Source organism: Panicum virgatum, chromosome 5K (genome assembly GCF_016808335.1).
Source record: "Panicum virgatum strain AP13 chromosome 5K, P.virgatum_v5, whole genome shotgun sequence".
Classification (NCBI taxonomy): Eukaryota; Viridiplantae; Streptophyta; class Magnoliopsida; order Poales; family Poaceae; genus Panicum; species Panicum virgatum.
The window spans coordinates 47,223,317-47,250,749 of NC_053140.1; the positions used below are offsets into that span (position 1 = coordinate 47,223,317).

Genomic DNA, 27,433 nt, shown 5'->3' on the forward strand with positions numbered 1-27,433 from the left:
CTTTGCGCCCATTCCCTTGGATGTTGATCTGATGGTCCAGATTGAAATTTTTATAGTTTGCACGAAGATGTTGGTTTGCACTTGATATGTTCTCATATTTCATAGTGGATTCTATAGAACAAATTTGATATTGTAAATGTTATTGTTTTTCTCTATAAATTCGAACAAAGTTAGCTAAATTTGATTTAGGATAAATTTAATACGATATGTAATAAAAAGAGAGTATGTCACTTTTGACATTCCTTTTTATACTATTGTACTATTAATGCTCACTCGAGTGCACAATAACGAAATTAGCTCCATAGGCTCTCAGCACCTCGTTCAGCCATATGTCCCCTCATATTTTTCACCGTCTGATCAAGATGTGGCCGTCCAAAAACGGGCGAAGCTTCCGTCCCGAGCGCTACTATCTCTATCTTCATGCCAGCTACTCTAGCTATCACCCACCAACACGCAAGCACGGCGCTCGCCTCACTGGCACCTAATTTAGCGGATGTAAAACGGTTAAAGGTCAAGCAAGATGAGTCAAGTTTGCACAAGTGCTTTGATTAGGTTTATCCATCATGTCACAGTGATATTTTTCTTTTGCAAAATAGCAGAATTCAATGCGACAATGTTTAATGATGTTTTGGTGAAAACGGGTTGAATCAATTAAGTATGTGCGAAAAAGTGAATTTTCGAGCGTGACCACTTGTAACAAAAAAAAGGGTAGATGAGAAGACGCACGCACGACGACGAAAGGCAGATGATTCACCATGTAGAGGGTTTGAAGCGTGGTGTGAACCACAATCACCAGTTCACCACATTGCAATCGCTGTCGCTAGCGGTGTCCGCCGTACTTCGCCCATACGATCAATGTACATGCCACAGATTGTCGCGCGCTGGCGCCGTGGGGTCTCTGTGGCAATCGAAGCTGCTGGCCACATCAACGCGCGATGCGATGCGAGCACCACGACGAAACTGGCCACATCTAGGGATGGATCTAAACATCCGAATTCTTAGAACAAATTTGATATTTTAAAATAGATATGCTTAAAATTTTATGCTAATCTTTTTTTATAATATCAAGCATATTATTACACATAAGAATAAAATTTTGTATAAATTTTTTTATGTATTATTTGCTCCCTACAATTAAAAAGGTGAAAAAAGATTCGTATCCGTATCCGATCCGTATTCGAATTTTTATATCTATTATTTGAGAATATATATGATAAATTTGAGGTTTAGTTTTTTTAATCTTTACAAGATCAATGTTAAGTACAAGGCTATGAATTTACATAGTAAATTCTACATCTTATTTATTCATAATCGAAGAAAAATGACTAAAATTCTGACATTCGAATACACATCTGAATGCATCCCACATCGCAGCGGGAACGTGCCGCCACCCGTAACGGTTGCGCGTAGGGAAAAGGGCACGGCGCGCCGTCGCATCGCGCCCCGCAAAACGACAGGGCGATCGATTCCCCCCGACCCGTCGGCGTTGGCCCCCACCCGGGGGCCGGGGCCAGCGAGCCGCACGGGCGCACGCATCTCCGCGCGCCACGGACGCCGCCCGCGGCCTCGCCCTCGCGTCGCCGGGGGGGTCGCTTTCGGCCCTGGGCCCCGCTGCCGGAATCGAATCTCCCCTCCGCGGCTCCGCCCCCCCCCCCTCCGTCCCTCCGCCCTGACCCGTGAGCGACGCATCGCGGCGCAGCCCCCCTCCTCCTCCACCCCTCGTCTCCCGCCGCATCGCCGCGGCGCGGTCCTCCCCGACAAGCCGCCGCCGCTCCCCCTCCATCAGCCAGGTAGGTTCTCCACCTCGCCGCCTCCCTCCCCTTTCTCCGACTCCTACTCCTCCCATGGTCTGGGGGATTCGGCGATGCGCCTTTTTTTCGTGGAGCGGCGAATCAGCGCCGGGCCTGAGTGTCGGGGGGCATTGCCGCTCGTTCTAATGGTCGGGGAAGCGAGTGAGATTCGGTAGCTAGCTACCACGCAGATCCGTGCGCTCTCGCGCGCGGGATCGCGTCCTGGTTGTTTTGGGGGGCTATCTGGTTCTCTAGAGGTGAATCGGTGGGAAAAAGGTGGAGTCAATTTTTGGGGACATGTTCGCTTTCCCCTTCGAATTAGGTGTGGCCGTGATTTTGCTTGAACTAATTCGAAGTGCGGGCGCAATTTCAATGGATGAATCAGCTGGATCTGACCTTCTCAAATAGAATCGGGAGCTTCGATAACGCCGTGTGTGATATGCATGTGGAATTCACAGCGATTACCTGGAGTTTCCTGAATCATATTTGGGTTTCATTGGAATTTAGGCAGAAGATGGAGGGAGCTGGCAAGGATGGCAACCCGCTGAGGAATTACCGGATCGGTAAGACTCTGGGGATTGGTTCATTCGGTAAGGTGAAAATTGCAGAGCACATTAGTACTGGACACAAGGTGGCAATCAAGATCCTCAACCGTCGTAAAATCAGAGGCATGGAGATGGAAGAGAAAGGTTGGTGTCTCGTTGTTACATGCCTTAGCTTACTGATTGAATATAGTGTTCATACTACGCATGTGCAAAAGTTCTCCATGACAATTCCATTTTCCTGCATAAAGCTTAATTAATTTTTTTTCAGGAGTAGGAAATTATCTGGTATACTGGTATATTGTGCTAAGCACATGCACCACTAATATAGTGATTGAACTTCTCATATGTTGAATGTGGCTTACTGAGTGAACCATACTGTACTATATGGCATTATGCTAACCTTACATTTGTGAGTATTATCGCAATTGATATGAGCAAGACACCACCATTTTGCTGCTGTTTGTTTCGAAGGACAAGTTTTCATATTTCTTTGCAATGTTGACTCAGATTAACAATTAACTGCAACCTTTAGCTAGTCACACATTCCAAATATTTATTTGTTTTCACTCGTCTTCTACATTTGCTGTTACTTATCTAGGCCTTGTTTGGTTGGTGCTAGAAATCTAGCACGCGATGAATAGTAAAAAAATTGACCGCTAATTACGATGTCAAATAAAGTCAGTTTATAAAACCAACTTCAGAATCCCTGCGCTAGTGACCATAAAGAATCTAATGAGGCCTTTGACCGCGCGATTAGAGGAGGGTTACTGTAGCATCATTGTATCAAATCATTGATTAATTACCGTCATTAGATTCGTCGCGAAAAGTTACACCCATTCCTAAAAAGGTTTTACAAATAGACTTCATTTAGTGCTTCATGCATGCGAGATTCTTTTTTCGGGATGCGTGCTTGCTAGTTTTCTAGCACAGCCAAACAAGGCCCTAGTTTGCTTGGTAATTGTTTGAGCATTCTGCCTGGACTGCTGAATGTTTTACCTTTTTGCAGTTAAGAGAGAGATCAAAATATTGAGGTTATTTATGCACCCACATATCATTCGCCTCTATGAGGTCATAGACACACCGGCTGATATCTACGTTGTTATGGAGTATGTTAAGTCCGGGGAATTGTTTGATTACATTGTTGAGAAAGGTAGGTTGCAGGAGGAAGAGGCTCGCCGTTTCTTCCAACAGGTGATTTTTTTTAATGGTCCCGAGCCCTTTGCTGGCAAATTTCTACTCAATTTGTTTGTTTTTCTTACATATGCTACAATTTCATGATAAATATTGATTGACTAGAATACTGCAGATCAAAACACATGAGTTATTCCTCTCAACTGCTTGTATGTGATAGTATACTCTTTCCTTGCCCCTCTTGGTATAGATTATATCCGGTGTTGAATATTGCCATAGAAACATGGTGGTGCATCGTGATCTAAAGCCAGAAAACCTCCTATTGGATTCGAAATGCAATGTTAAGATAGCAGATTTTGGTTTAAGTAATGTTATGCGGGATGGTCATTTCCTCAAGACAAGCTGCGGTAGCCCAAATTATGCTGCTCCTGAGGTAAGTTTCTTAATGAGGTGCAGATAAAATAGAAGCCATTAGATCAGTATGGTCACATCTCGAACCACCTTTATTATCAGGTAGTGTAATAGCCTTTTATTTTCTGTAGGTGATATCTGGTAAACTATATGCTGGCCCTGAAGTTGATGTGTGGAGCTGTGGAGTTATTCTTTATGCACTTCTATGTGGTACTCTGCCATTTGATGACGAGAACATACCAAACCTTTTTAAGAAAATAAAGGTTAGCAAGTGTCTGCACTGTTCTACATATAAACATACATGTTACTTGTTCCTGCTGATTTAAAGCTTATCTATGTGTTCCCCTTGTCTCTTGCATTTTAGGGTGGAATATATACCCTTCCCAGCCATTTGTCAGGTGCAGCAAGAGATTTGATTCCAAGAATGCTGGTTGTTGATCCTATGAAGCGGATCACCATTCGTGAGATTCGTGAACATGATTGGTTCAAAATTCATCTCCCACGCTATTTGACCGTGCCTCCTCCAGATAGTGCACAACAAGTTAAAAAGGTATGGTTTGCTCTGCATCACTTTGCATTGATGTAGTTTGCTCTGCATTAATTTGCATGGATATACCAAATGTGTTTATTTGGGTGCTAGATGTGCAAGATACTTCTCCCTCTGTTATCAGAATGCAAAACCCTAATGTGCTGCCATATTCCGCAGCAGCAAATGGGCACATATATGGCAATGCCATTGAATTGGGGTCATTAAATAGTATCTATCTTTTAGATTCTAGCACCTCTATATACGATGAGTACATTTTCATCAGCAAGCAATAATGTTGAACCCGAAATATCCCACTCTCTGTCTACGCTGTACATGTCTATCAAAAAAGATCCTCGCTTCGTCTGAAAACATCCAGTGCTCCCCTGTGTCCTTTTGCCACTATTTTGCTGCTGCTGCTGCATCAGTATCTTCTATCTGATCTAAGTATTTCGTCCTCACTATGTTTTCTATAATATTCTTTTGCATTAAAATGTATATAGCATTCAAATATTGCCACACCACCTTTTACAGAAAGCTGTCTTGTGCGACTGTGTTGGTGCTTATTTGAGAACGTGACCAGCTTTTGCAGTCTTGAGCCTGCAGCGTGAGAGCATGGGTTTTTTTCCTTCTGGTTACATAGTTTACTTAAGTTAATGGTTTAGTTTCTCCTAATTTGTAGATTGATGAGGAAACTCTCCGTGAGGTTATAGGTATGGGGTATGACAAGAATCTGTTGGTGGAGTCAATCCAAAATAGACTGCAAAATGAGGTATTATTCCTTTTGCACTTTTTTGTCTTTATACATCTTTTTTTGCTGTAATGATCATGACTAGATTGCTTGTTATATGTACAGGCAACTGTTGCATATTATTTATTATTGGACAATAGGCTCCGTACAACTAGTGGCTATCTTGGAGCTGAATGCCAAGAAGTTATGGTGAGTGACTGAATCATGTTATTTTTGTATTCCTCGATACTTCGGCTTCCTTTGTTGAGTAATGCATGTTCCGGTTCACGTATTATTTGTTGTGGTAATTTGAATCCATTCTAATTTTCTGTTTTTGATTTCTTGGCACATAGGACTCCTCATTCTCAAACATAGCATCATATGAAACACCAAGTTCAGCACGTGGGAATCGGCAGCAAATATTTATGGACTCTCCAGTTGGTTTGAGACAGCATTTTCCAGCTGAGAGGAAATGGGCTCTTGGGCTTCAGGTAATCTAATTTCATGTTTCCTCCATCATTTTTTTCTCTTGCTTCTTTCAAACCCCCTCCATTAAACATTTCTTTGTTATGTGTCAGTCACGAGCACATCCCAGAGAAATAATGACTGAAGTGCTGAAAGCTCTGCAAGAATTGAATGTTTACTGGAAAAAGATTGGTCACTATAATATGAAGTGCAGATGGAATCCTGGCTTTCCTGGTCAAATTCATAGCAATCATAACTTCAGTGCAGAGTCCATTGGAACTGACGGCCTGAGTGAGAGGTTAAATTTAATTAAGTTTGAAATTCAGGTATTTTTCATCTTTTCCATGCTGCTTCCAGTATAACAGATATTTATGTATTATAGAAGTATGGCCTTCTGGTGCTTGATTTACAACCTCCTGTCTTAATACCATTGGGTCAAATGCTGGAATCTTTGTAGATCTTATATTAGACTGCAGATCTGATTCTCCACTTGTGATCGCCTGCTATTCTACATCCTTGGATGTACAGAATTTCAGCTGTTAACATGTTGAGATATTCCTTTATTTAAAGTGTGGGACAGATTTACAAACCTTGCGCAGCAGTGGAAAATTGAACTTGTATTCATATCTTATGTTTGCTCCAAATAAAGAACCAAGAAATTTCTGCGTCCATCTGATTGAATTTATGATTATGTATAATGCACAACACACTTGTTTCCATATTTTACTACTTCTGTTGACTGTTGTGCACTCTGGCGATGCTGATACATCTACATTTGATGCAGCTTCGCACAATCACGAATCCTATATGATGGGGACTGCATTTTGTCTTTATTCGTATTGTGTGTGCTTTCTTTTTCTTCTTTCTGATGCGTTGCCTTTTTGGTGCAGCTTTACAAAACAAGAGACGAGAAATACCTCCTCGACTTGCAAAGAGTCAGTGGACCACAGCTCCTCTTTCTGGACTTGTGTGCGGCCTTTCTAGCTCAGCTGAGAGTTCTTTGATTCCCAGTGTTTGCCTTCCATCAATTGCATTCCTTGCGTTTCACTAGAGGAATGTGGAATCACTCACAAAGCTGTAAATAGTAATCTCTCCAGTAGATTGAATTTCTGGAGTATATGTAGATTGTAGACATGCGAAGCTGTGGTTCCTGGCCATCCCCTGAGCTAGACTGTGGGGTAAGATGCCGCCTGGTTCCTTACGGCTGGCCGGCTGCCAGTGAAGGCACTAGGATATACAGTGAACTAGTGATAAGTGCTTTTGCTGGCAAAATGTCTATCTACATGAATAATTTCAGCTATTACAATGGTTATTAATTGAAAGCTGAGCTGCTTACAGGCCACATGAGATGCTTTTTGAAGACATTGTTTACCCTTTACCGTTGTTTGTGGATTTTTTTTTAAAAAAAATTACACACCTGATCGTTTTGGCAGTAATTGACACGCAGAGCAATTACCAGTCGGACTAGTTATACACTTGCGATTCTACACTTGCACTATGACCTCGAAACATTGAATATTTGTGCCAGCATGAGTTTTAAGTGTTTGAGGTCGAACCATACGTGGCCAAACATTGATAACGCCGTTTGTTTTTCAATTAATTGAATACAGAGTCTAGTTCAATTGATTGAACTCGGTGATTATCCTTGGGGGCATGCAATCTTACTGGCAAGGTTGCAGCCCTGGCGCGTCGCCGCGAGTAATGCTACAAAGTTTTATTTACATGGTGAGAAAAATATAATCGATCGTGGCATATTTGAGTTGGCCATTTCAAACTAGCGCGTGTGATTTTTTTAAAAAAAACATACAACAAACATAGGATCTACTTACTGCTATTAACGCACACTTGCTCATGCTCTGAACATCAGGAAGTCGCCATCTGCCCCTCTATCGATGAGCACCTCGCTTTATCACCCAAAAAAGAACTAGCTCAAAATATGGGCACCAAGCTAAATCATACGATAATTTAGCTTACCTCTAAAAGAATAATAAGCTTGCGATAAAATATAATAACAAGCTAAAAATATGTGCACTAAGCTAAATCGATGACTCGATCCTAGGTGGATTGTTCAGCATGATTTGATGATTGAACTCGCCTGAATTTACACGACACCATTCATCACGCCAGAGAGGTGTCTTCCTCGGTGAGCTACGATTGGGTTACTGTGAAAAGTGGTGGGATTAGAGGAAATGTCATTAGCATCAAGATGGCTGACAAAGTTGGCAGATGCAAGAAGGGTGATGGGCCCACGGTGACACCGCCGGCTGCAAAAAATGGTGAAAGCGGACGATTGGGCGAGGTATCATGACTCAACAAAGTTAGCATGACGAAAGAGGGCAACCACCAAAGAGAGGGAAGGACAGTAGGACAGACCGACAATATTGTATGGAAAAAACATGCGACTGTAGCATCAGTATTTGATAGAGTATCTCTCAATGTGTCCTTTAGAAGAACTTTAACAGGTCATACACTTACTTTATGGCATGATTTGGTTGCTCGCATTAGTCATGTCCATTTAAACGATAATGTTGATGTCTTCCAATGGAATTTGAATCAATTTGGTATGTTTACCGTTAGCTCAATGTATAGTGCACTTATTAGCAATGGTAATGTACAGTTTAACAAATATTTGTGAAAACTAAAAATGCCCCTAAAAATTAAAATATTTATGTGGTATTTAAAGAGAGGTGTTATTCTTACTAAAGACAATCTAGCAAGACGGAATTGGAATGGTAACAAACAGTGTTGCTTTTGTTCTGGTGATGAAATTATTCAACACCTTTTTATTGATTGTCATGTAGCCAAGTTCTTATAGAGAGCCGTACAGTTTGCCTTTGATTTAAATCCGCCTCGTAGCATTACTCATCTGTTTGGTAATTGGCTTAGAGGGGTTGGAACCAAATTAAAAAGACAGCTGTTAGTATGAGCATCTGCTTTGTGTTGGGCCATTTGGCTTAATAGGAATGATGTGGTTTTTGACAAATCTCCAACTAAAACTTATTTACAGGTACTATATCGAGGAACCCATTGGCTTAGATTGTGGGTACAACTACAAAGGCGTGACGAAGACAAGGAAGCAATACAGAAGGTATGTCAAACCATAGAGGTCTTGGTCATATTGTTATTTGCCAATCATGGATGAAGGTTTAGTAATAGGATTGGTCCTCAATAAGCATCTTCATCGAAATTTTGGGTTGGCTTTGTCGCCTTTTTGCTTACTTTTGTTATTGTGATCACAAACGGATGAGCTGCAAGCTTTGTAATAGGTGGCTGTAGCCTTTTTGAGGTCAAGAACTGTGTTCATCTCTTCTCTACTACTAAAAATTCTATAAGCGGGACGCCGCTTTCGTCCGTCACCCCCGACGTGCGATCGTTCAGCCTCCAACGGTGGGAGATCGCAGCCCGTGCAATCTGAGCGCTCGCAGACCATCCCCCGACCCAATCGGGATTCCCTGACTTGCTGAACACTGTTCCTGTTACTTTTGAGCCTCTGTGGGCCGCCCGATCTGAGATGGATGAATAGGATCGATCGCTACAGACCCATGCTAAAGTGAAAAACAGAACCCTTTCGAACAGTGTTTTGTGAACAGTGCCAATCACGATAGGAAACACTGTTTATCCAGACTCAGAACACTGTTCATCTTTGTGACTTCGCTTCATGAAGTCAGAGAAGTTGAATCGCCCCCGACCCGCCTCCCACCTCGCACGCCCTCTCCCTTGCTGCTGCCCGCCCTCCGCGCGGGGCCTCGCCGCGCCCCTCTGCAGCGGCTCCATGGCGCCCCTGCACCTCCCCGGCGAGTCCTCGCGACGCCGCTACTCCTCCCCGCCGGATCCGCCGCGCCTCCCTCCTCTTCGGCGGCGAGCAGGGGCGAGCAGGCAGATGCAGGCGGCATGGCGCGAGCGGATGTGGCGCCCCCTCCTACTCGAGTCCCCACGCTGCCCCTGCGCCTCCAATGGTGAGTCCCCGCACCACCCCTGCGCCTCCCGCGGCGAGTCCCCGTGCCGCCACTGCTCCTCCCTGCCGGATCCGCCGCGCCTCCCTCCTCTTCGGCGGCCAGCAGGGGCGAGAAGGCAGATGCGGGTGGCATGGCGCGAGCGGATCTGGCGCCCCCACCTACTCCCCCCTCTCTCCATGTAGCGGGCGCTGCGCCGGGGAGAGGGAGCCGCGGCACGGCGGTGAAGTGGAGGCGCGCACGGTGGACGCGCGGAGGCGGCCGGCTGTACTGTACTGTACTGTTGTTCCCCAGGTCTTGGACCTTCACCTCCCTCTCATGAACCATGTGGTGCGGTCCAGGTCTCGGATCTTCCCCTTCTACCATACGTTGTGCGGTCTGGGGATTTGATATCGTACACAGCTGAGGAGGGTGTTCGCATACTGGGGGAGGGCAAGCTGCTCGTATCTGATAGCTTCCCCGGTAATGAGCGGAACAAGTACTGCCTGAGCTCCCAGGTATAGCTGCACTACTATTATATTGCTGGCCCCATCGTTTTCACTATGATGCCTTCGTTGTGTTGTAATGGAGATGGTTTTCATATAGTTGCTCCATCATCAGTATTCTTTGTCGTATGCAGTTTCTATTTTAGATATGGGTTACCGCTTGTTGGTCCAAAGCTTATTGGTCGTTTGGAAGTTGGAAGTGAGACAGTTATAGACAAAGGTAAATCCATCAAAACTTGGCTGCTGCAAATTTTTGAGGTTTGTTCACCCAACTCAGTAAAATCATCTAAGTTGCATCCACATATATCTAGAAATATTGTATTCATATGCTCAACCACATCTTTTAGTAAGAATGTCCCAAAGTCTCTTGCTCATTTGTTTTCCCAAAAAGTTAATTTTTGTCGGCTTCTGTCCACAAAATGCAGAAAAATGGCAATAATGACATTGAAGGAGTTGACTCCAGCAATGCTTGTTACGGTGGAACTGCTGCCCTGCTGAATTGCGTGAATTGGGTTGAAAGTAACTCCTGGGATGGACGCTATGGTCTTGTCGTTTGCACAGACAGTGCGGTTCGTCATCCAACCTTCCCTTTAAGCATGCCTACAGTGATTGGTTGCTCCTTTTAGTTTCTGCTGCAACACACAATCACAAATTGTCATCTTGTGCTACTACGTCAGGTTTATGCTGAAGGACCAGCTCGTCCAACTGGGGGTGCTGCTGCAATTGCAATGCTCATTGGTCCTAATGCTCCTATTTCATTTGAGAGCAAATGTAGAGCTTCTCACAGGGCTCATGTTTATGATTTATACAAGCCTGATCTTGCCAGTGAATATCCAGTTAGTTTTTCGATCCCTAAACCATCTACTTTCATATACATGCACATGCCCTTCATGATTTGAATTCTTTTCTGCTATTGAATGGCATGTTCTGATTATCCAAGAGTTCAGCATTTCCCTATAATAGTAGACTCATTGCAGATTGTTGATGGTAAACTATCCCAAATATGCTACTTGATGGCCCTAGACTCATGCTACAGATAATTTTGCAACAAGTGAGCTGCTGCAACTTTATTCCTTTCCTTTTAATGTGAACCAGATTTTTCTTTCAATGTATAAGATTTCTTCTGCTCCACTATAATTTCTGAAACTAGATACGAGAAGATTGTGGGGAAACAATTCTCGATTTCTGAAACTAGATACAGAGATGAGGTGTCCTGATGATTATATTCTTTTTGAGTTGTTATTTTCCCATTTGGAGGACGAAAAAGAAAGAAGCCAACTACTGGGATTGCTTGCTTGGTGGAGGCAGACGGAGATGAGAAGCTGCTACTGTATTTTGCTTGACAAGGGCTGGCTTGCTAGAGAGAATAAAAGGTCGGGAGCATTTGTAGATTCGGAACATGTCTCACAAGTGCTAGCATATTCTTCATAGATTTTATTGTTTTAGGAGTAAGTTCCATTCAAGCAATTGGCATCATATTCATAGGTTTTTTTAAACCCAATTCATGGTTGTGAGTTTGGGCAAGTTATGGTTGTTTTTCATCAGATATTTCTGTTAACTGAAAATTTAGTGTAGTTGCTTCATATTCAGAGTTTGTTTTTTCAATCAATTCAAGGACATGGAGGACGAGAAGCACATGGCTGTCTACGAGACGCTTGGCGACTCCGACCAGAAGCTACATTATTTCTCAGGGCGGCAGATTGGAGGACAATGCAACATTTTAGGATTTGATGTTCATAGGACATTGTGACTAAACCTTAATTTGTTGACATTTTACATCTTTCTGCTTGTTTTTGACTCCTCTCTTTGAAGAGTCTAACTGATCCATTTACTTCTGAAATTGTAGTGGTGGTTACCAACTGATCCAACCAAAGACTTCTCGATATGTTGCTGTCTACCGAGTGGGGAGTGTCGTCCTTGCCCAACCGAAAAGTTAGTGTCGTCCTTGCCCAACCGAAAAGTTTAAGCCAAGTGGGTGCACAATGTACTTCATCAATAGCATATGTACCCTTTTTCTATATAATTCCAAACTACAATCTTGAACTAGAAACTTTCGTGTGCTATGTTTGTACATGATATATGTTTATGCTTGTTTTTTGAATGAACATCAAGCGACATGTTGCTAAGAATGAACCATGTTGCTTGCGCTCCGTGTATCGCACCCGTAGCAACGCACGGGCATACACCTAATTATCTAAAAAAATAGGACAGACCGACAAAGACGATAGACGAGGACACAATTAGTCACGGTTACTCGGCTAGAGAAAAGGATCGTGGAGAGGGAGTGGCAGCTTGAGTTCGATGTGGGTGGTTCGCCGCCATTGGTGTGCGCTGAGAATGTGTTGGGCAGCATGGTGAAAGGCTTGTTTGGTTTTTGGTTGTTTGTCACCTGAACTGAGGCTTAGAATTTTGGTCAGAAATCGGAGGCTGTTTGATCAGGCAGAGCCCAAACGGGCCTCAGTCTCCGCCGCAAAGTTTGGCTGAATCATGGCGCCAGAATGTTACGATTGCGTTGCGTCCGTTCATCAGCATAGTTCGCTTGCCGTTGCAACACCGATACTCACAACAGCTTCGTAAGCAAATCATCCAAATGATTGCCACGCTCAGATCGGATTTCGACCAGATTTACAGTAATGCACGAGGCCAATCCATGAAACACTCACACATCAGCAGTAAACACGCTACCGTAAAATCTCAGATCCAGAAGGAATCAACCAAAGCCCGGCGACACCGAAGGTCAGATCGGGATCCCGAAGCCGGAGCTTTGGCGGCGGCGGCATTACCTCCGGGCGTTCGCGGCGCCGGAGGGCGGGTCGCAGGAGAAGACCTGGCGCGGGAGGCGCCACGCCTCGGCGGCCCCGAAGCACATGTCATCGAGCGCCTCGCTGCGGCACCACCGGCACCCGCTGCGCGCCGCGCACTCGCCCCGCGTCGCCAGATCCCGGCACGGCGGCAGCGCGCCGCGGCCGGACCCGCCCTTGCCCTTGCTCGCCCCGGCAGCGGCGGCGGCCGCCCCCGCGCAGACCAGGAGGAGCAGCGCGAGCAGGGCCGCGGATCTGGCTCCGGCCATCTTCGGATGCAGCCGTCAGGGCTCAGAGGGGAGTCCAGAATGCGTTGGACCGCGACGCCGCGGCTGCAGCCCCCGCTGGTGGCAGTGTGGCCCACACACACACACACACACACACACACACACACACACACACACACACACACAGAGTAGTTGTTGTCAATCAGCGGTGGCGACGGGCTTTTGACGAAACGCGGCCATGTGGTACAGCCCAGCCCAATAAGTTTCTGGCGGTTCTCTTCTCTGATCTGCCAGAGCAATGTCCCGCGGGCCATATGCCCATATTTGTCTCCATACCGGAGATTAACTTTTATACGGGTACCCCTAAAAAAAACTTTTAGAGCATCTCCAAAAGCTTAGCTAAATCACACTAACTAAATTCTGGTTTAATTCCCAAGGTAACAAATCCTACTTTGGTGTCACAATTCAGGCCTATCAGCTTGTGCAATGTTGTGTACAAAGTCATATCTAAAATGCTAGCAAATAGACTAAGATCTATCTTGCCTGAAGTCATTAGTGATAACCAGAGTGCTTTTGTCCCTGGAAGACTTATTACTGATAATATATTATTAGCTTATGAGAGTATTCACACTATCAAAAAGAAACGTGGAAAGAGAGGCTTATGTGCAGTTAAATTGGATATGCACAAGGCTTACGATAGAGTGGAATGGAATTTTCTGGAGAAAATCATGTTAAAAATGGGTTTTGCTCAGAGATGGGTTGATCTTGTTATGGCGTGTGTCAAGACTGTTAAATACAAGGTCAGAGTAAATTCCATGGAGACTGAAACTTTTATACCAACAAGGGGAATTCGACAGGGGGACCCCTTATCTCCCTATCTCTTTCTGTTGGTAGCTGAAGGCTTGTCAAGCTTATTGAAAGGAGCTGAAATTAGAGAGGAGTTGAAGGGAGTGAGAGTCTGTAGAGACGCACCGGCGATATCCCATTTACTATTTGCAGATGATTCTCTGATATTGATGGAGTCGACCAGAGAGAATGCAGTGAAATTGAAGAGTATACTCGATAGATATTGTGCAAATTCTGGATAAAAAGTCAGTGAAGAGAAATGCAGCATTTTCTTCAGTCAAAACACATATGTTACAGTAAAGGCAGAGATTTGCGAGGCTCTGAATATTATCACGGAATCCTTAAGTGATAAATATTTAGGTCTACCAGCCTTGGTGGGGATAGACCGAAGTGATTGTTTTCAACACTTGATTGATAGAGTTCGAGCTAAAACAAAAGGGTGGAAAGAGAAGCTGCTAAGTATGGGAGGAAAGGAAATTCTAATTAAGGCTATTGCTCAGGCTGTTCCGGTATTTGCGATGATGGTATTCAAAATCCCAAAAAACATTTGCAAATGGATGACAGATGCCATATCACAATTCTGGTGGGGTGATGACAATGACCATAAAAGAATACATTGGAAGGCTTGGTGGAAATTGTGTATTCCAAAGAATAGAGGAGGAATGGGTTTTAGAGATTTGGAAAGTTTTAATCGAGCCTTGCTAGCAAAGCAAGTGTGGAGGTTGCTGCTCGAACCAGACTCTCTATGCGCGAGAGTGTTACGTGCAAGATACTACCCTGATGGGAAACTCTTGAATGCGAAGCAAAAAAGTGGTAGTTCATACACTTGGCAAAGTATATTAGCAGGGTTGGAATGTTTTAAAAAAGGTTATATTTGGCGCGTGGGTGATGGTTCACAGATTAACATTTGGGAGGACAAGTGGATCCCAGCGAGCCACAACTTGAAGATACTAACACCAAGGGGGCAGAATTTACTTTCAACCGTGGATGAGCTTATTAATCCAATCACAGGAAGATGAGATGAAGATTTGATAAAGGATATATTCTGGTCAGTGGATGTTCATAGGATTCTGCAGATCCCACTTGTGCAAGGAAGAGAAGATGGGGTAGCTTGGCATTATAACCGAAATGGGTATTTTTCGGTGGGATCAGCTTATCACACCCAATGGCTACATAAGTTTGGAGCCAACGAGTTGATTCAGCAAGCTTGGAGTGCGGGAGATGAAAGAGTATGGACAAATTTATGGAAGTTGAAAGTACCTGCAAAAATCAAAATATTTGGGTGGAGGGTGCTGCACGGCCTGCTGCCTTGCAGAGGGATTTTGGCAAATCGGCACATTGGCAACGTGAGTAGTTGTCCAGTCTGCCAGGAAGGGTGTGAAGATATTAAACACCTCTTATTCTCTTGTAACAGAACAAAGGAAATATGGCGATTACTGGGAATTTCAGATGAAGTACATAGACTGTTGCAGGTGGATCGATCAGGATCAGTAATTTTAGCTGAAGTTATAAGATATCCAAAGAAGTTGGCACATCTAAATAAAGTTGATCATGTAGAACTAATCCTAACTGGTAGCTGGTATCTATGGTGGGAGCGCCGGATGATGGTTCTTGAGAACACTGTTCAAAGTCCGACAAGATCAGCCATGTCAATTGTCACGCTTACTATGAATTATCAGAAGGCAAGTGCCTCGACAAAAGTGAGGGTGGGGTGGAAGAAGCCTCCTGAGGATTTCTTAATGCTGAATGTGGATGCAAGCTACAACCCTGATAGAAGAATGGGAAGTACGGGAGCTGTAATCAGAGACCATACTGGATCTTTTGTGATTGCTGGTGCTAGATTCTTTGGAAATATTCTGGATGCTCCTATGGCCGAGACATTGGCACTCAGGGAGGGGATCATCTTGGCACAGCAGATTGGATGCAGTAAACTCTTGATACAGTCAGACTGTTCGGAGGTGGTTGAAACAAGGAAACAAGGGGGTTTCTCTGCAACAGTGAGTGCTGCAATATACGAAGAATGTGTTCAGTTATGGCAAGAATTCACAAGTATTTCAATTGAGCATTGTAATAGAGAGTTTAACAAAGTAGCTCATGAAATAGCGAGAGTAGCTATTCAATCAAAATTATCTTGTAAATTGTAATTGGGTCGATGAACCCCCTAGTTTTATTCTAGCAAGTCTGGTGCACGATGTAATGTTTTTAGAAGATCAATAAAGGGCGCCAGATGGCTTAAAAAAAACTAAATTCTGGTTTAGCTAGCCATTTAGATAGTCAAATAGCTTTTCAATGGATGGGGAACCAACAGCCTCTCTAAATCTTACTCTCCATGTGTGCACGAGTGACCCCACACGTTATACTCATCCCCTTACCAGCTGCCACCCTCCGTCGGGAGCCGGGACCTCCTGCCGCCGGAGAGCCCACGCCACGGTAGCTTCATCCGCCGCTCCGTGGCGTGAGGTTGCGGCCGTGCACCAGCGCACGAGTCCCGTCGCCGCCGCTGTCCCTGTCGTCGCTGCTGGGGTCGAGATCCGGGAGTAGGGGCACGGACGCGCTCCGCAGTGTGAGGTCGCGACTGGGGGTGGCAGCGGCGCGGACTGGGGAGTGCGGTAGGGGAGCGGCGTCCAAGGCCCCCGTCGAGCTGCTGCGGGACGAAGAGCTCGACGGTGGGAGGCCGCTAGCGGGAGAGGAGCTCCAGTAGGGACGCGCCGAGGGGAGCGGCGTACAGGCCCCTGGTTGAGCTGCTGCGATCCTCTGCCAGCGGGAGAGGAGATGCGGGAGAGACGCGCGGAGGGGAGTGGCGAGAGAGGGCGCCGGAGCTGCGCGGCCTCGACGCCGCGCTGGCGGGAGGGGCCCCGGAGCTGCAGGTGAGCGTGGGAAGAGGATGGGGAGGGCGTGGGAGGTTGTGCGAGTGAGGAGTTGGGGAGCCTCTGCCGCTCGCAAAAGAAAGCGAGGCGGGGCGGGAGGGGGGAGGGAGAGATAGGGAGGATAATAGCGAGAGGAGGAGGGATGAAGAGTCGGTTGGAAGGTGTCTTTTCACCTCTTTTTTCCAAATTTACCTAGCCAAGTCCATATATATAACCTGTTGGAGCTGCTCTTATACCATTGCTTAATGATGTTAGCTTACAGTATTGTCTCTCTTTAAAGCATTCACGTCTAATCATCGTTGTACACGCTTTAAAAAGTTCAAGCCAGTGCTAAACTTACACGTTTAGCAAGACACACTCATCGGCACAGTAATAAGAGTTAGACCGTGTCGTGTTTGGATCAATGCACTAAAATTAGGCCCAAAGTTTAGTCTACTAACGATCCAAACGCGTGGAGTAAATTTGGACTAAAGTTTAGTTTCATCGCAACTAATGTTATATCCATTAGACCATAGAACCCACCTAATTTGAAGTAAAGTTTAGTTTCACCGATTTATGTATCTCATATGGTTTCCCACCTAGTAAAGTTTAGTCAATAGATCCAAATAGACATGGATTACAATTTAGTTACCTAATGTTTAGTCACCTAAAATAATTAAATCCGGACTAAACTTTAGTTCTAAGTGATACAAACATGACCTCAGTCTTAATGACTGCAAATCTTGTTAATAGACTCAGGTGAGGACAAAGTTCAGCTGAGCTCAGATGGCGTACATCCAGATCTTGCATGTTTGTTCTTCGCATAATCCAGTTGTTTTATCATCGTACTCGGTTGTTATTGGTAATAGAAACGGAGTACTATATAATCCCCGGCCCGAACGGAGCCTGAAGAAATTTACGCAGGTCAGGACAAAGGAATGAATAAGTGACTCAACTAGTTAACTTTACGCAGACACTCACACGACGAACTAGTTGAGTACTATACTAACGCGCCAGGAATTGGCGCGCGCTCATGCGTCGCGGCCCCACGTGGGGCCCGGGAGTACTGTTCATCATTTAAAAAATAATAAAATGTACTGTTCATGTGGGGTCGGGGGTACTGTTCATAATAAAAAAATAATAAAAAGGTGCTATTCATGTGGGCCCCACCGGGTACTGTTCATAATAGAAAAATATAATTCGAAATTAAAAATAAAAAAATTAAAAAGTGGCCCATGTGTTTAAATGTTTAGTTTTTTATGAAAAAAAATTATATATACATTTACCTCTATTATATATTGGATTTTATTTTCACTTTGTGAACTCGCAAAATATAATTGAATCATACATTCATTTCTAACCCTATCATTTTTTCTACCAAAATTAATAATTAGTGTAAGCTAATTCATCAATTATATCTACTAACATACACAAAATAAATTCTTCTATGTACTAATTATACAGGGATGGGCCCTGTGTGTTATTTAGGTGTTACCCACATAATATTCAATTGGAATCCACCCACAAAATATATTTAATTATTTATTTACATGAAAACAATAACCATATTTCATACACTACGTCTACACGTGCTAGCCCCTACTACTTATTGGATTTTAATTCCACTTCATAAACTCGCAAAATATAATTATATGACAATCTATCAACTATACCTATCACACTTCATTCAATACATCAACACGTTGCCAAAATATATCAGCACGATATTGCTTTAACTGTAATATACGATAATATATTTTTATTATTATTTTACATCAAATCTTTTACTACAGGCGCGCAAAGCGCGCCAACCTGCCTAGTTAACTTTACGCAGACACTCACACGACGAAATAGACTAGCTGTGGGTCGACGCTCTCGGGAATTCGTCTAGCACGCGTGCTACCAAGACCACTGCAAGTGGCCGCCAAGGAGTCGCCCAGGCGGTGAGCACATGCCATGTAGCTTTGGTAACCGTGGTCGGCTTTGACTCCTCCACTGGGAGCAGCGGAGCCGACGCCGACGCCGACGTCGTTTGGCACGAGCCCACGGGCGCAGCTGGGGTCGTAGCGCCAGTCTCCGGTTTTCCAGTCGAAGCTGTACAGCGGCAGGAACCGGTGACCGAAGCTGGCCACGAAGTCGACGGCGTCCAGCACGAACTCGGCCTCCTCCGTGGACGTGTAGTAGGCGAGGCTGACCCGCGTCCACCCGGGCCGCACCCCGTGGTAGCCCTGCATCACGTCCACCCGGTATCGAATTCGTCGTCAAGCTCCAGCCGATCCGTGAAAATAATGTGCATGATCAAGTGATCGCAGGAGAAATCGCCAGGCGTTTAACCGCTTGTTACCTGCTCGACGGCGGATCTGATGGCTTTGGCGCGCGCCGGGCTGATGCCGAGGAGCCGGTGGCCGTAGGGCCCCGCGCAGGCGCACCCCGCCCGCGCCTGCACGCCGAACAGGTCGTTAAGCAGCTTCGTCACGAACCGGCAGTGCAGCTGCAGCCTCGCCGCCGGCGCCTGCTCCGTGCCGCCGGCCTCGCCGTACACGACGAAGGAGAGCACCGGGAGCCGGGGCGCGCTCGCGGGGTCGGAGCCGAGCAGCAGGCGCAGGTTGGGGTTGGCGGCCGCGCGGACGCGGCGGAGTGCCAGCGCCAGCATGCGGGCCTCGTGCGCCTCGATGCACGCCTCCCCGACCCACTCCTTCACCCGAAAGGCCAGGGCAGCGCGGACCTTCTGGATGATCGCCGGCGTGCCCGCGTCCTCGCGCTCTTCCGCGTCGGCGCTGTACACGGCGTCGCCGTAGGCGCTAACGTAGAGCACGGTGCCACCGCCGCTGGTGGACGGCGCGGTGCGGCGGAGACGGTACAGCCGCGACGCCATGGCCAGCACGCCCGGGCTCCCCGGCCCGCCGAGGAACTTGTGCGGGCTCAGGAACACGGCGTCGTAGCCGTCGTCGTCGCCGGAGCGCATGTCGACGCGCACGTAGGGCGCGCTGCACGCGAAGTCGAAGCAGGCGTAGGCGCCGTGCCGGCGCAGGAGGCGCGCCACGGCGCGGGTGTCGGTGCGCAGGCCGTTGACGTTGCTGCACGCCGAGAAGGCGCCCAGCATGGGCCGCCCCAACGGCGCGCGCGCCGCCAGCGCCGCCTCCAGCGCGGCCAGGTCCAGGAGGCCGTCGTCCGGGCGGAGGCCGATCTCCACCACCTCCGCGAGGCTCTCCCGCCAGGTGAGCAGGTTGGAGTGGTGCTCGTAGGGCCCCAGGAAGACCACCCAGCGGTCGGACGGCGGCAGCGCGGCCAGTGCCGCGGCGCGCAGCGTGGGCGGCACGGCCATGCCCGTCACCTCCTGCAGGCGCTTGATGGCGGCCGTGCAGCCCGTGCCGCAGAAGAGCAGCATGTCCCGCGGCCCGGCGCCCAGGCTTTGCTTCACGTACCGCGCCGCGTCGCCGGCGAGCTTGCTCGTGTGCAGGCCCACGTAGCTGTCGGTCGTGTGCGTGTTCCCTGCGCTCGCTCCACCATCCGCATAGGTGTTAGCGCCCGAAATGTAGTAGTAATTTATCGAAGAAAAATAAGAAGAAAATTGTTCACGGCACGGCGTGTACGAACCGTAGTAGGGGAGAACGTTCTGGAGCACGAACTCCTCGGCGAAGCGGAGGCAGCGGCCGGACGCCGTGTGGTCGGCGTACGTGATGCGGCGAGTCCCGAACGGCGACGCGAACTCCGCTTCAGCCCCGATGATCTGCGACCTCAGCCACTCGAGTTTCTCGGCCGACAAGTCGCCATCCGCGTCGGCCTTATTCTTGACGACGTCGCCGCCGAGCACGAGATCGTCGAACAGGGTGCCATCGGCGCGTTCTTCTTCTGCTGCTGCTGCAGGACTAGGAGGTGCAGCGCAACCACACGCGGCGGTGCCAGCCGAAACGGGCTGCACGCGCTGCACGAGAAGCGGCATGGCAAATTGTGCAATTCGAGCTGAAAGGGTATTCAAACCGAGTGCTGAACTAGTTGTCAGTGATCCGATCGAATGGGAAGACGAGAGATGATCTGACGATCGTTGGGGCAAGCATATATAGGGAGCTACGGCTAGCTGTTCATCCTGCAGAGCCAGCCCAGCCCAACAACAATTTCCTTTCCTGTGTCCTGTGATCCGTCTGTGTGGGGAAGGAGCTGCCTGCCGTGATCAGGTCACATACCAAGGGGCAGGCCGGCAATACCGCAGACCGCCAGATGCAGTGGCCACACCGTGCCATCGGGGTTGCCGGCGAACGAAACTAGGCGAAGGGATGCCCATGGGCGAGCGGGCGAAACGGTGGGGACGTATGGGTCCGGTGGGCTCGGTGCCCTGGATCTGGTTGGAGCTCAGCGACGCGGCGGCGGGATGGAGGCCTGGAGGCCGCGCCGCGTCACTCAACCAATCAGAGCGAAGGGAACGTGTCACTTCGGCATCCGGCGCCGGCGCCGGCGGTTTTGTATTTGCAGCGGGAACATGCTCATTGTAACTGCGCCCATAATCCCTGGGAATTCCTTCTCTCTGCTACGGCGGAAGCGGAACAGATACTCAAGGGTCGGCCCATCAGGAAGCTGAACTCGGCCTGCCGAAAGGAAACACGGAGTTGAGGCCCGTCAGTAGGCCTACCCGTCAGGCATCATGAACCATGCCCAAAGAACACATCAGGCCCGTCTTATGTGCAAGGGGCACGCAAGGACCTGGACCTGTAATGTCTAAACACGAAAGCGCGTCCGCGCTCGGGCGATTCTCTGGCACCACGTCATTAAAAAAATCGTGGCCGTCGATCCGGTGACCAACGGCCGGCGGCTAGCCGATCCCCTCCTCCCCGCGGCCCGCTCCTCGCGGCCGCCCCTCGCATGCGCCGACCGCCGCGCCTCCCACCGGCCACCATGCGCCCGTCCCCAGCTCCCTCCGCTGGCAGCGCCGCCCCTCCCCTCCTCCCTCCCCGGAGCCGCAGAGCTGTGCAGCGCGGATGAGCCTCGCTACGGCCAGCTCCCGGCGGAGGCGAGGCGGATGGAGCAAGGGCGGGTGGCCGACGAGCGCGCGGAGCTCGCGCGGGCGGCGGCGCGGCCTCTAGCTCGGCCTGTGCGGCCTCGACCTTGGCCACGGCGGCGCGGCAGAGGCCCTCGCAGGGCGCGGCATGAAGGTGAAGCATGATGGGAGCCCATCGTCGTTGCCGCGTTCCGAAAGAGGAAGGTGGACGTGCCGGAGGACGCCGGCTTGCTCTACCACAACAAGGAGCTCGATGCCCCCATCGCCGGGGCCAACGAGCGCGCTGCGAGCGAGCGGGTTCGGGTGCTGCTGATGGCCCCACCCCTCGCTAGGCCATACTGGCCGTGCTGCTCTCATGCCTCCGAGGTACGCAATAGCATGCACTCCACCTATTTGCTCAAATGCCTATGGGAGATGGAAATCAGTTTGGCCTAGCAGTAGCATGCTGTAGGATCCAAGGATCAAGGTTAGACATCTCTTTGGATTATCACTGGCTGATCCAGTAGGTGCATACTGATCTATCCATGTTAATTCAAAGTGTAGTGAATGGTGATTAGCACGTGTAGTACTCCTATATAGACTGAACATTCCAGTTGAGCAACAGAGCAGGATTAGTTGATTCAGCAATACTGATATGTTTTCATTGTGTTATTAAAATCTTTCATATCGAATATGAGCATTTCACCATGTGCTTCTGTCTTGCAGAATACATAATTGGATATTGTTTATCAGTATTATCTCTTATTGCTTGACAGCAATCTTCAGACGGTACTGTGGTACCCCCAACAAAATTGTATAGAAATAATTGATGTCATGGTTTAGAAGAAATATTCACCTCACTATTTCATGAATTCTAGAATAACTATTTCATACACTAGAAGACTAGCCGTCTTCAATCAGTATTCAGTATCCAGTATTCCTATCGCCATGCAAAAGAAATGGTAACCATATGTTAAATATTAGATTCTAGGAGAATAATTGCAGGAGTACATATATTGTACCATGTCTTTTTAATCAACAAAATGTGCAATGTTCAAAAAGAAAAAGCATATTACTTTTGTAAAGAAGACAGAACTGCTGCTAAGATGCTAACTTCCACCAATAGGTTGTTCATTTGAACTGTGGCAAGAAAATATAAAATGCAAAACAAAAATTCTTGCAGTGATGAAACTGTAAATGGGCTACATGTATACTATGTAGCGGTGTAGCCATTTATAGTTTATGCATGATAGGCCATGTTTGGTTTCGCGTCCGTGTCGAGATTGAGCAAAACAATCAAGAAAAATCCACCTAACGGTTGGCGGCGAACACCCATTCTGCAGTGCAAAAGGAACGTAGCCAGACGATTTCGAAATGGCATCCTCGGAGCCACGTTGGCTAAAATGCGGCCGAGCATTCGCAGATATGAGAAACAAACAAGCCCTATGTACACTCTTAAGATATATTCAACAAAATTTCTAAAATGCTCTACCTCTGCGAGAAGAAGAAATCCTAATTTAAACCAATGTAATTATTTAGTCATACCCCATACCTAAGGTGTATATTAGTCAATACTGCCCCCTTTAATCTTAATTGAACGACATTGCTAAATTTTCAAATACAACTTTGACCATTCATCTTCATCTAAAAATTAGTGCAAATAAATATAAATATTAGTCATATTTAAAGCATCCCAATGATAAAAATAGTGTCTAAAAATACTTATATAAATTCTCTGCATAATGCCAGTAGTCAAAGATTTATCTAAAAAATCAACGATAATATACATTTGAAAATCGAGGGACAGAAACTCAGAGTTGGCATCAACAAAATGCATGGTTGCTAATTCAAATATAATTGCTCAAATAGAGGAAAAAGAAAAGAAAATCTTATTGCATCTCCGTTTCCGCTTCCGTAATTCTAGCCTTTTGTGATCTCGCTGAGACGCTAATAATTTACACAGTTACACTTGAACTATATATCCCAACACAATGGCCATGCGCGGCAAGGCCGCGTGCAGTTTCTAGTGTGAACAAAAATTGGTCCATTGTTTACCCATTAATTAACTCTTCCATTTGTCTAATTTTAATCCCAAAATTCAGTACCATCTACATATGATACCTTAACTATCAACCGTTCAATTATGCCATGCAAACGCATTTTGATGGTTTTTGGGTGACATACTGACATGGCAAATTCCCCCCATCCAAATCAACATATGTCATGGCTGATGTGGCAAAAAAGAGGATCAATTTGGAGGGAAACCGTTTGCACGTCGCCTGACAAAAAAAAGTAAAATGGGACAGGAGAGTCAAAATTAAACAGTATTGATATTAAGACAATTTTAGAGTTGGGAGTTTAAACTTAGACCAAATTTAGGTGCCAGAAACAGACTTAAGCCCTGTGTTAGTTGGTGAAAAGTTGTTGATTTTGGTACCGTAGCACATTTCGTTGTTACTTGACAAATAGCGTCCAATCATAGACTAATTAGGTTTAAAAGATTCATCTCGTGCTAATCAGTTAGACTGTGTAATTAGTTATTTTTTTAACTGCATTTAATACTCCACGCATGTGTCCGAACATTTGATGTGACGGATACTATAGAAATTTTTTTAGAAACTAAACATGACCTTATTATAATAAAAAACTTTATGTACTTAATCCTGCAACTGGAAATTGAGTCAAAAGTTGTGCATATCAACGCAGCCCGTGGCACTCACTGCAATATCTCTCTCTAGTCTAAAAGTTAAATTGACCTTTTGGATCTTTTAGTACTGCTGGCATATGGCTGTCTACAAACACAACTAGAGAGATGAAGCATGTTCCATTTCGTCCTACAAGATAGTTTCTGCTCATGGTTCATTTTCTCACACATCACTCTCTTCACCAGAATGGCAGAATCCAGTGTCTCTCAAACTCTCTTTGCCATGTTCCTCGTATCCTCATGAAGCCCCTCCACGCATTGGGCACGATCGATTGTTGGCAAAAGATCTGCATGCTGGTGAAGCTACGTTGCAACTTGCAAAAGCCAGAATACTACTGCGCTGAGCTATCAGGGGGCAAGAGGGCACATATTTTCTTCTCGCCGTGCCTGTACCGAAGTCTGAAAGCATCGACTTTGTAGAGGGGGGAAATCTGCTGTGCAATGCTTGCATTTGCATAGTTGCATTGCATGCTTCTTCTCATGGCCCGTTCCTGGAAATGCAGGAGAACAATATGTGCAACCAAGAAACAGACCATCTGAAAATATTTGAGCAAATAAATCAGCTAAACTGCTAAAGCAAATAGGACTAGGAGCAACTTATCCCAATCCTTGTTAAAAAAAAAAATCCCAATCCACGAGTATGCGAAAATTCGCGGGAAAGAAGGTGTCGCTAGAATACGGATACATCCAGTGGGAGAAGAACCTTCGCAGGCGTACGCGTGTGGGCCCGTCGGAAAATCTGAATACCGTGCGGCCACTGTCAATGATTCTCTCCTAGTTTCCACGTGAAAATGGGTTCACGAAAAAACATTCTGTCCACATTCGAGCCGTTCACAAGTTCAGAAAACTCGCAGCTCAGTTTTATGTTTATCTTTATCCGGAACGAAAGGGATCGCGAAAGCGAGAGCGTCTCTGACTGTGCGTTTATCTGCTCATCATCATCAGTTGGCTAAGTTGTCATCAAGCGCGGGGTTGTCTGAAACTCTGAATATCCTTGCCGTCTGAATCCAGCCCTGTCATCGCCATCGCGCGCTGATTCTGGAGTCTGGAACAGGACCCATGGTTTTCCGTTGGTGTTTCTCGATTCCATGGTGAAAACTGAAAAAGGCAGGGCGAACGATATCTTCGTGCTGGATTTTACGGTGCCTGGCTCGGCTGATTGCAGGCTACTCAGAACGACCTCCATCTCCATGGCCAAGCGTCGTTTTCGTCTCGAATTTTCTGTTGGTACTATTTTTTTTCAGGTATGAATCTCTGAATCTGGAGCTGCCACAAGGACAGGCCACTTGGTGGCGTGACGCTGCAGGCACAGCACGATAACATAAAAAAAAAACAGCGGCGCCCTAGATAAATCAATGATCACATATATTCGTTAATTTTCTCTGTTCTTTTTTCTTTCAGATTTGCCTGACACGGAAGCATGGGCACAGACAGCCAGTGGCCGTTCCAACACCTATCCCCGTATTATTGCTGCCAGGATCTCGAGCGATCTTTTATTAGTTATATGAACACTGCAGCTGATCCGAGCATTTCTACGCTCTGCGCCGAGCCGCCGATCGACTAGCTCCTCAATTATCGCCGGTAGTCGACGCATACTTTTGTCAACACGTCGCTTTTATTTCTCTTCATGAATTGACTACCCTGTTGCCTAGAGGCCTATGTTGAAGCGAGAGGAAAGCTAGGCCCGGTTTAGTTTGTGAAAATGTTTGGATTTTGATATCGTAGTATTTTCGTTGTTATTTGATAATTAATATTTAATTATTGACTAATTAGACTTAAAAGATTCGTCTCGTGCTAATCAGTTAGACCATGTAATTAGTTATTTTTTCAACTACATTTAATGCTACATGTATGTGTCCAAAAATTCAATGTGACGAGTACTGTAGAAATTTTTTAGGAACTAAACAGGGCCTAACGAATTTTTATACCTGGTTGAGTCCCAGTCGGCCTTCAATTCCCGTCGTCCACTGGCAACATTTTTTTATCGCCGTTGTGTATTGTTGAGCATTGTCTACTCCGTATGCGTTAGGAGCCGGCCGGTTCAACAAGCTCATCTGGTTCTGCAACAATCCAAAGGCCACCAAACTTGTCAACGTCCATCGAAGATGAGCTCACTCCCGGCCGGCCTATTTTTTCTTTTAATTCCCAGGAGACCCTTGACAACAGCTGCACTGGTTTTTTCCTCGGAAAGCAGCCGCATCGTTTTCTAGAAAAGCAGCGTAGCAAGGATTGTTTTGCTTCGAGCGCACGGCTGCCGCCCGCCCCTGAGCTGAATTTCCACGCCATCGCAAGAGTAGCCGGATACTGCCGCCGCGCACCAAAAGCAAGCTCGGATCTGGCCCCGTGACGCGCTCCCTGCTCTCTCTCTCGCGGCGCATCGAACTCCGCAGAGGTAGAGTAGAGCCGATTACAAATACTGTACAACGGTAAAGCAAGTGAGAAGATCACCCTGTTTTGGCTAATAACGCACGCACTGGGCGGAGGCGCTCCGCGACGTCGGAAGGAGACGGGAGCGCGACCGGCATGGCATCCGACGTCGCGTGCACAACGTGGGGGAGCGCGGGGCGGCACCGGAACGTGGGGGGATGCCGACCCGAGCACGCCACTTGCCGCCGGGAGATCATCGGCATTCGGCAACGGGAGCCAAAACTTTGGCTTTGGCTACATCTACATGTAGTAATCTGGGCAGAAGAGCACGGGAAACGCGAGTGCGCAAACAAACAAGCTAGGACTAGGAGGGCCCCCCAGACCGGTCGGCCGGATAAGCACGGCCCCCGTTTTCACCCGGGGAGCAAGCACCGGCGGACGCGAGCGGACCCGCGGGTGTGGCACGGCGGCACGGGCCCGCGTTCTTATCCACTCGGGCGCGGCGCGGGGAGCCGAAGCGGCGGGGGGGGGGGGGGGGGGGGGGTGCAGCCGGGCCGGGCCACGCGGCCGAAGCGCACCGCCTTGCCACCGTCGATCCACGTCGACCCGGTCAAGCCCTTCTTTATCCTCCGCC

General features: G+C 47.1%; 3 protein-coding genes and 1 pseudogene across 4 annotated transcripts; 2 read left to right on the plus strand and 2 right to left on the minus strand.

The window, feature by feature from the left end:
- Nucleotides 1–1,630: 1,630 nt before the first annotated feature.
- LOC120707915 (serine/threonine protein kinase OSK1-like) lies at nt 1,631–6,958 on the plus strand. 2 transcript variants are annotated; one of them, XM_039992976.1, is made up of 11 exons: nt 1,631–1,790; nt 2,298–2,479; nt 3,342–3,526; nt 3,717–3,899; nt 4,009–4,140; nt 4,242–4,427; nt 5,086–5,175; nt 5,260–5,343; nt 5,487–5,624; nt 5,712–5,924; nt 6,489–6,958. In XM_039992976.1, exons 2-11 carry the CDS (start codon nt 2,305–2,307, stop codon nt 6,600–6,602), a joined length of 1,500 nt encoding a protein of 499 aa, XP_039848910.1. In that variant the 5' UTR covers nt 1,631–1,790; nt 2,298–2,304; the 3' UTR covers nt 6,603–6,958. The 2 variants fall into 2 exon arrangements, with proteins under 2 accessions (XP_039848910.1, XP_039848911.1); XM_039992977.1 differs by having other exon boundaries at nt 1,661–1,790; nt 2,302–2,479.
- Nucleotides 6,959–9,261: 2,303 nt separating this feature from the next.
- Nucleotides 9,262–11,625, plus strand: LOC120707916 (annotated as a pseudogene).
- Nucleotides 11,626–12,575: 950 nt separating this feature from the next.
- LOC120707917 lies at nt 12,576–16,865 on the minus strand. Its single transcript, XM_039992978.1, has one exon. The coding sequence runs from the start codon at nt 13,104–13,106 to the stop codon at nt 12,816–12,818; it is 291 nt and encodes a 96-aa protein (XP_039848912.1). The 5' UTR covers nt 13,107–16,865; the 3' UTR covers nt 12,576–12,815.
- A 1,713-nt stretch (nt 16,866–18,578) lies between these two features.
- Nucleotides 18,579–20,749, minus strand: LOC120707919 (probable cysteine desulfurase). Its single transcript, XM_039992981.1, has 3 exons — nt 20,354–20,749; nt 19,101–20,248; nt 18,579–18,984 (listed from the first exon to the last, which is right to left on the minus strand). Exons 1-3 carry the CDS (start codon nt 20,697–20,699, stop codon nt 18,595–18,597), a joined length of 1,884 nt encoding a protein of 627 aa, XP_039848915.1. The 5' UTR covers nt 20,700–20,749; the 3' UTR covers nt 18,579–18,594.
- Between the last annotated feature and the right edge of the window lie 6,684 nt (nt 20,750–27,433).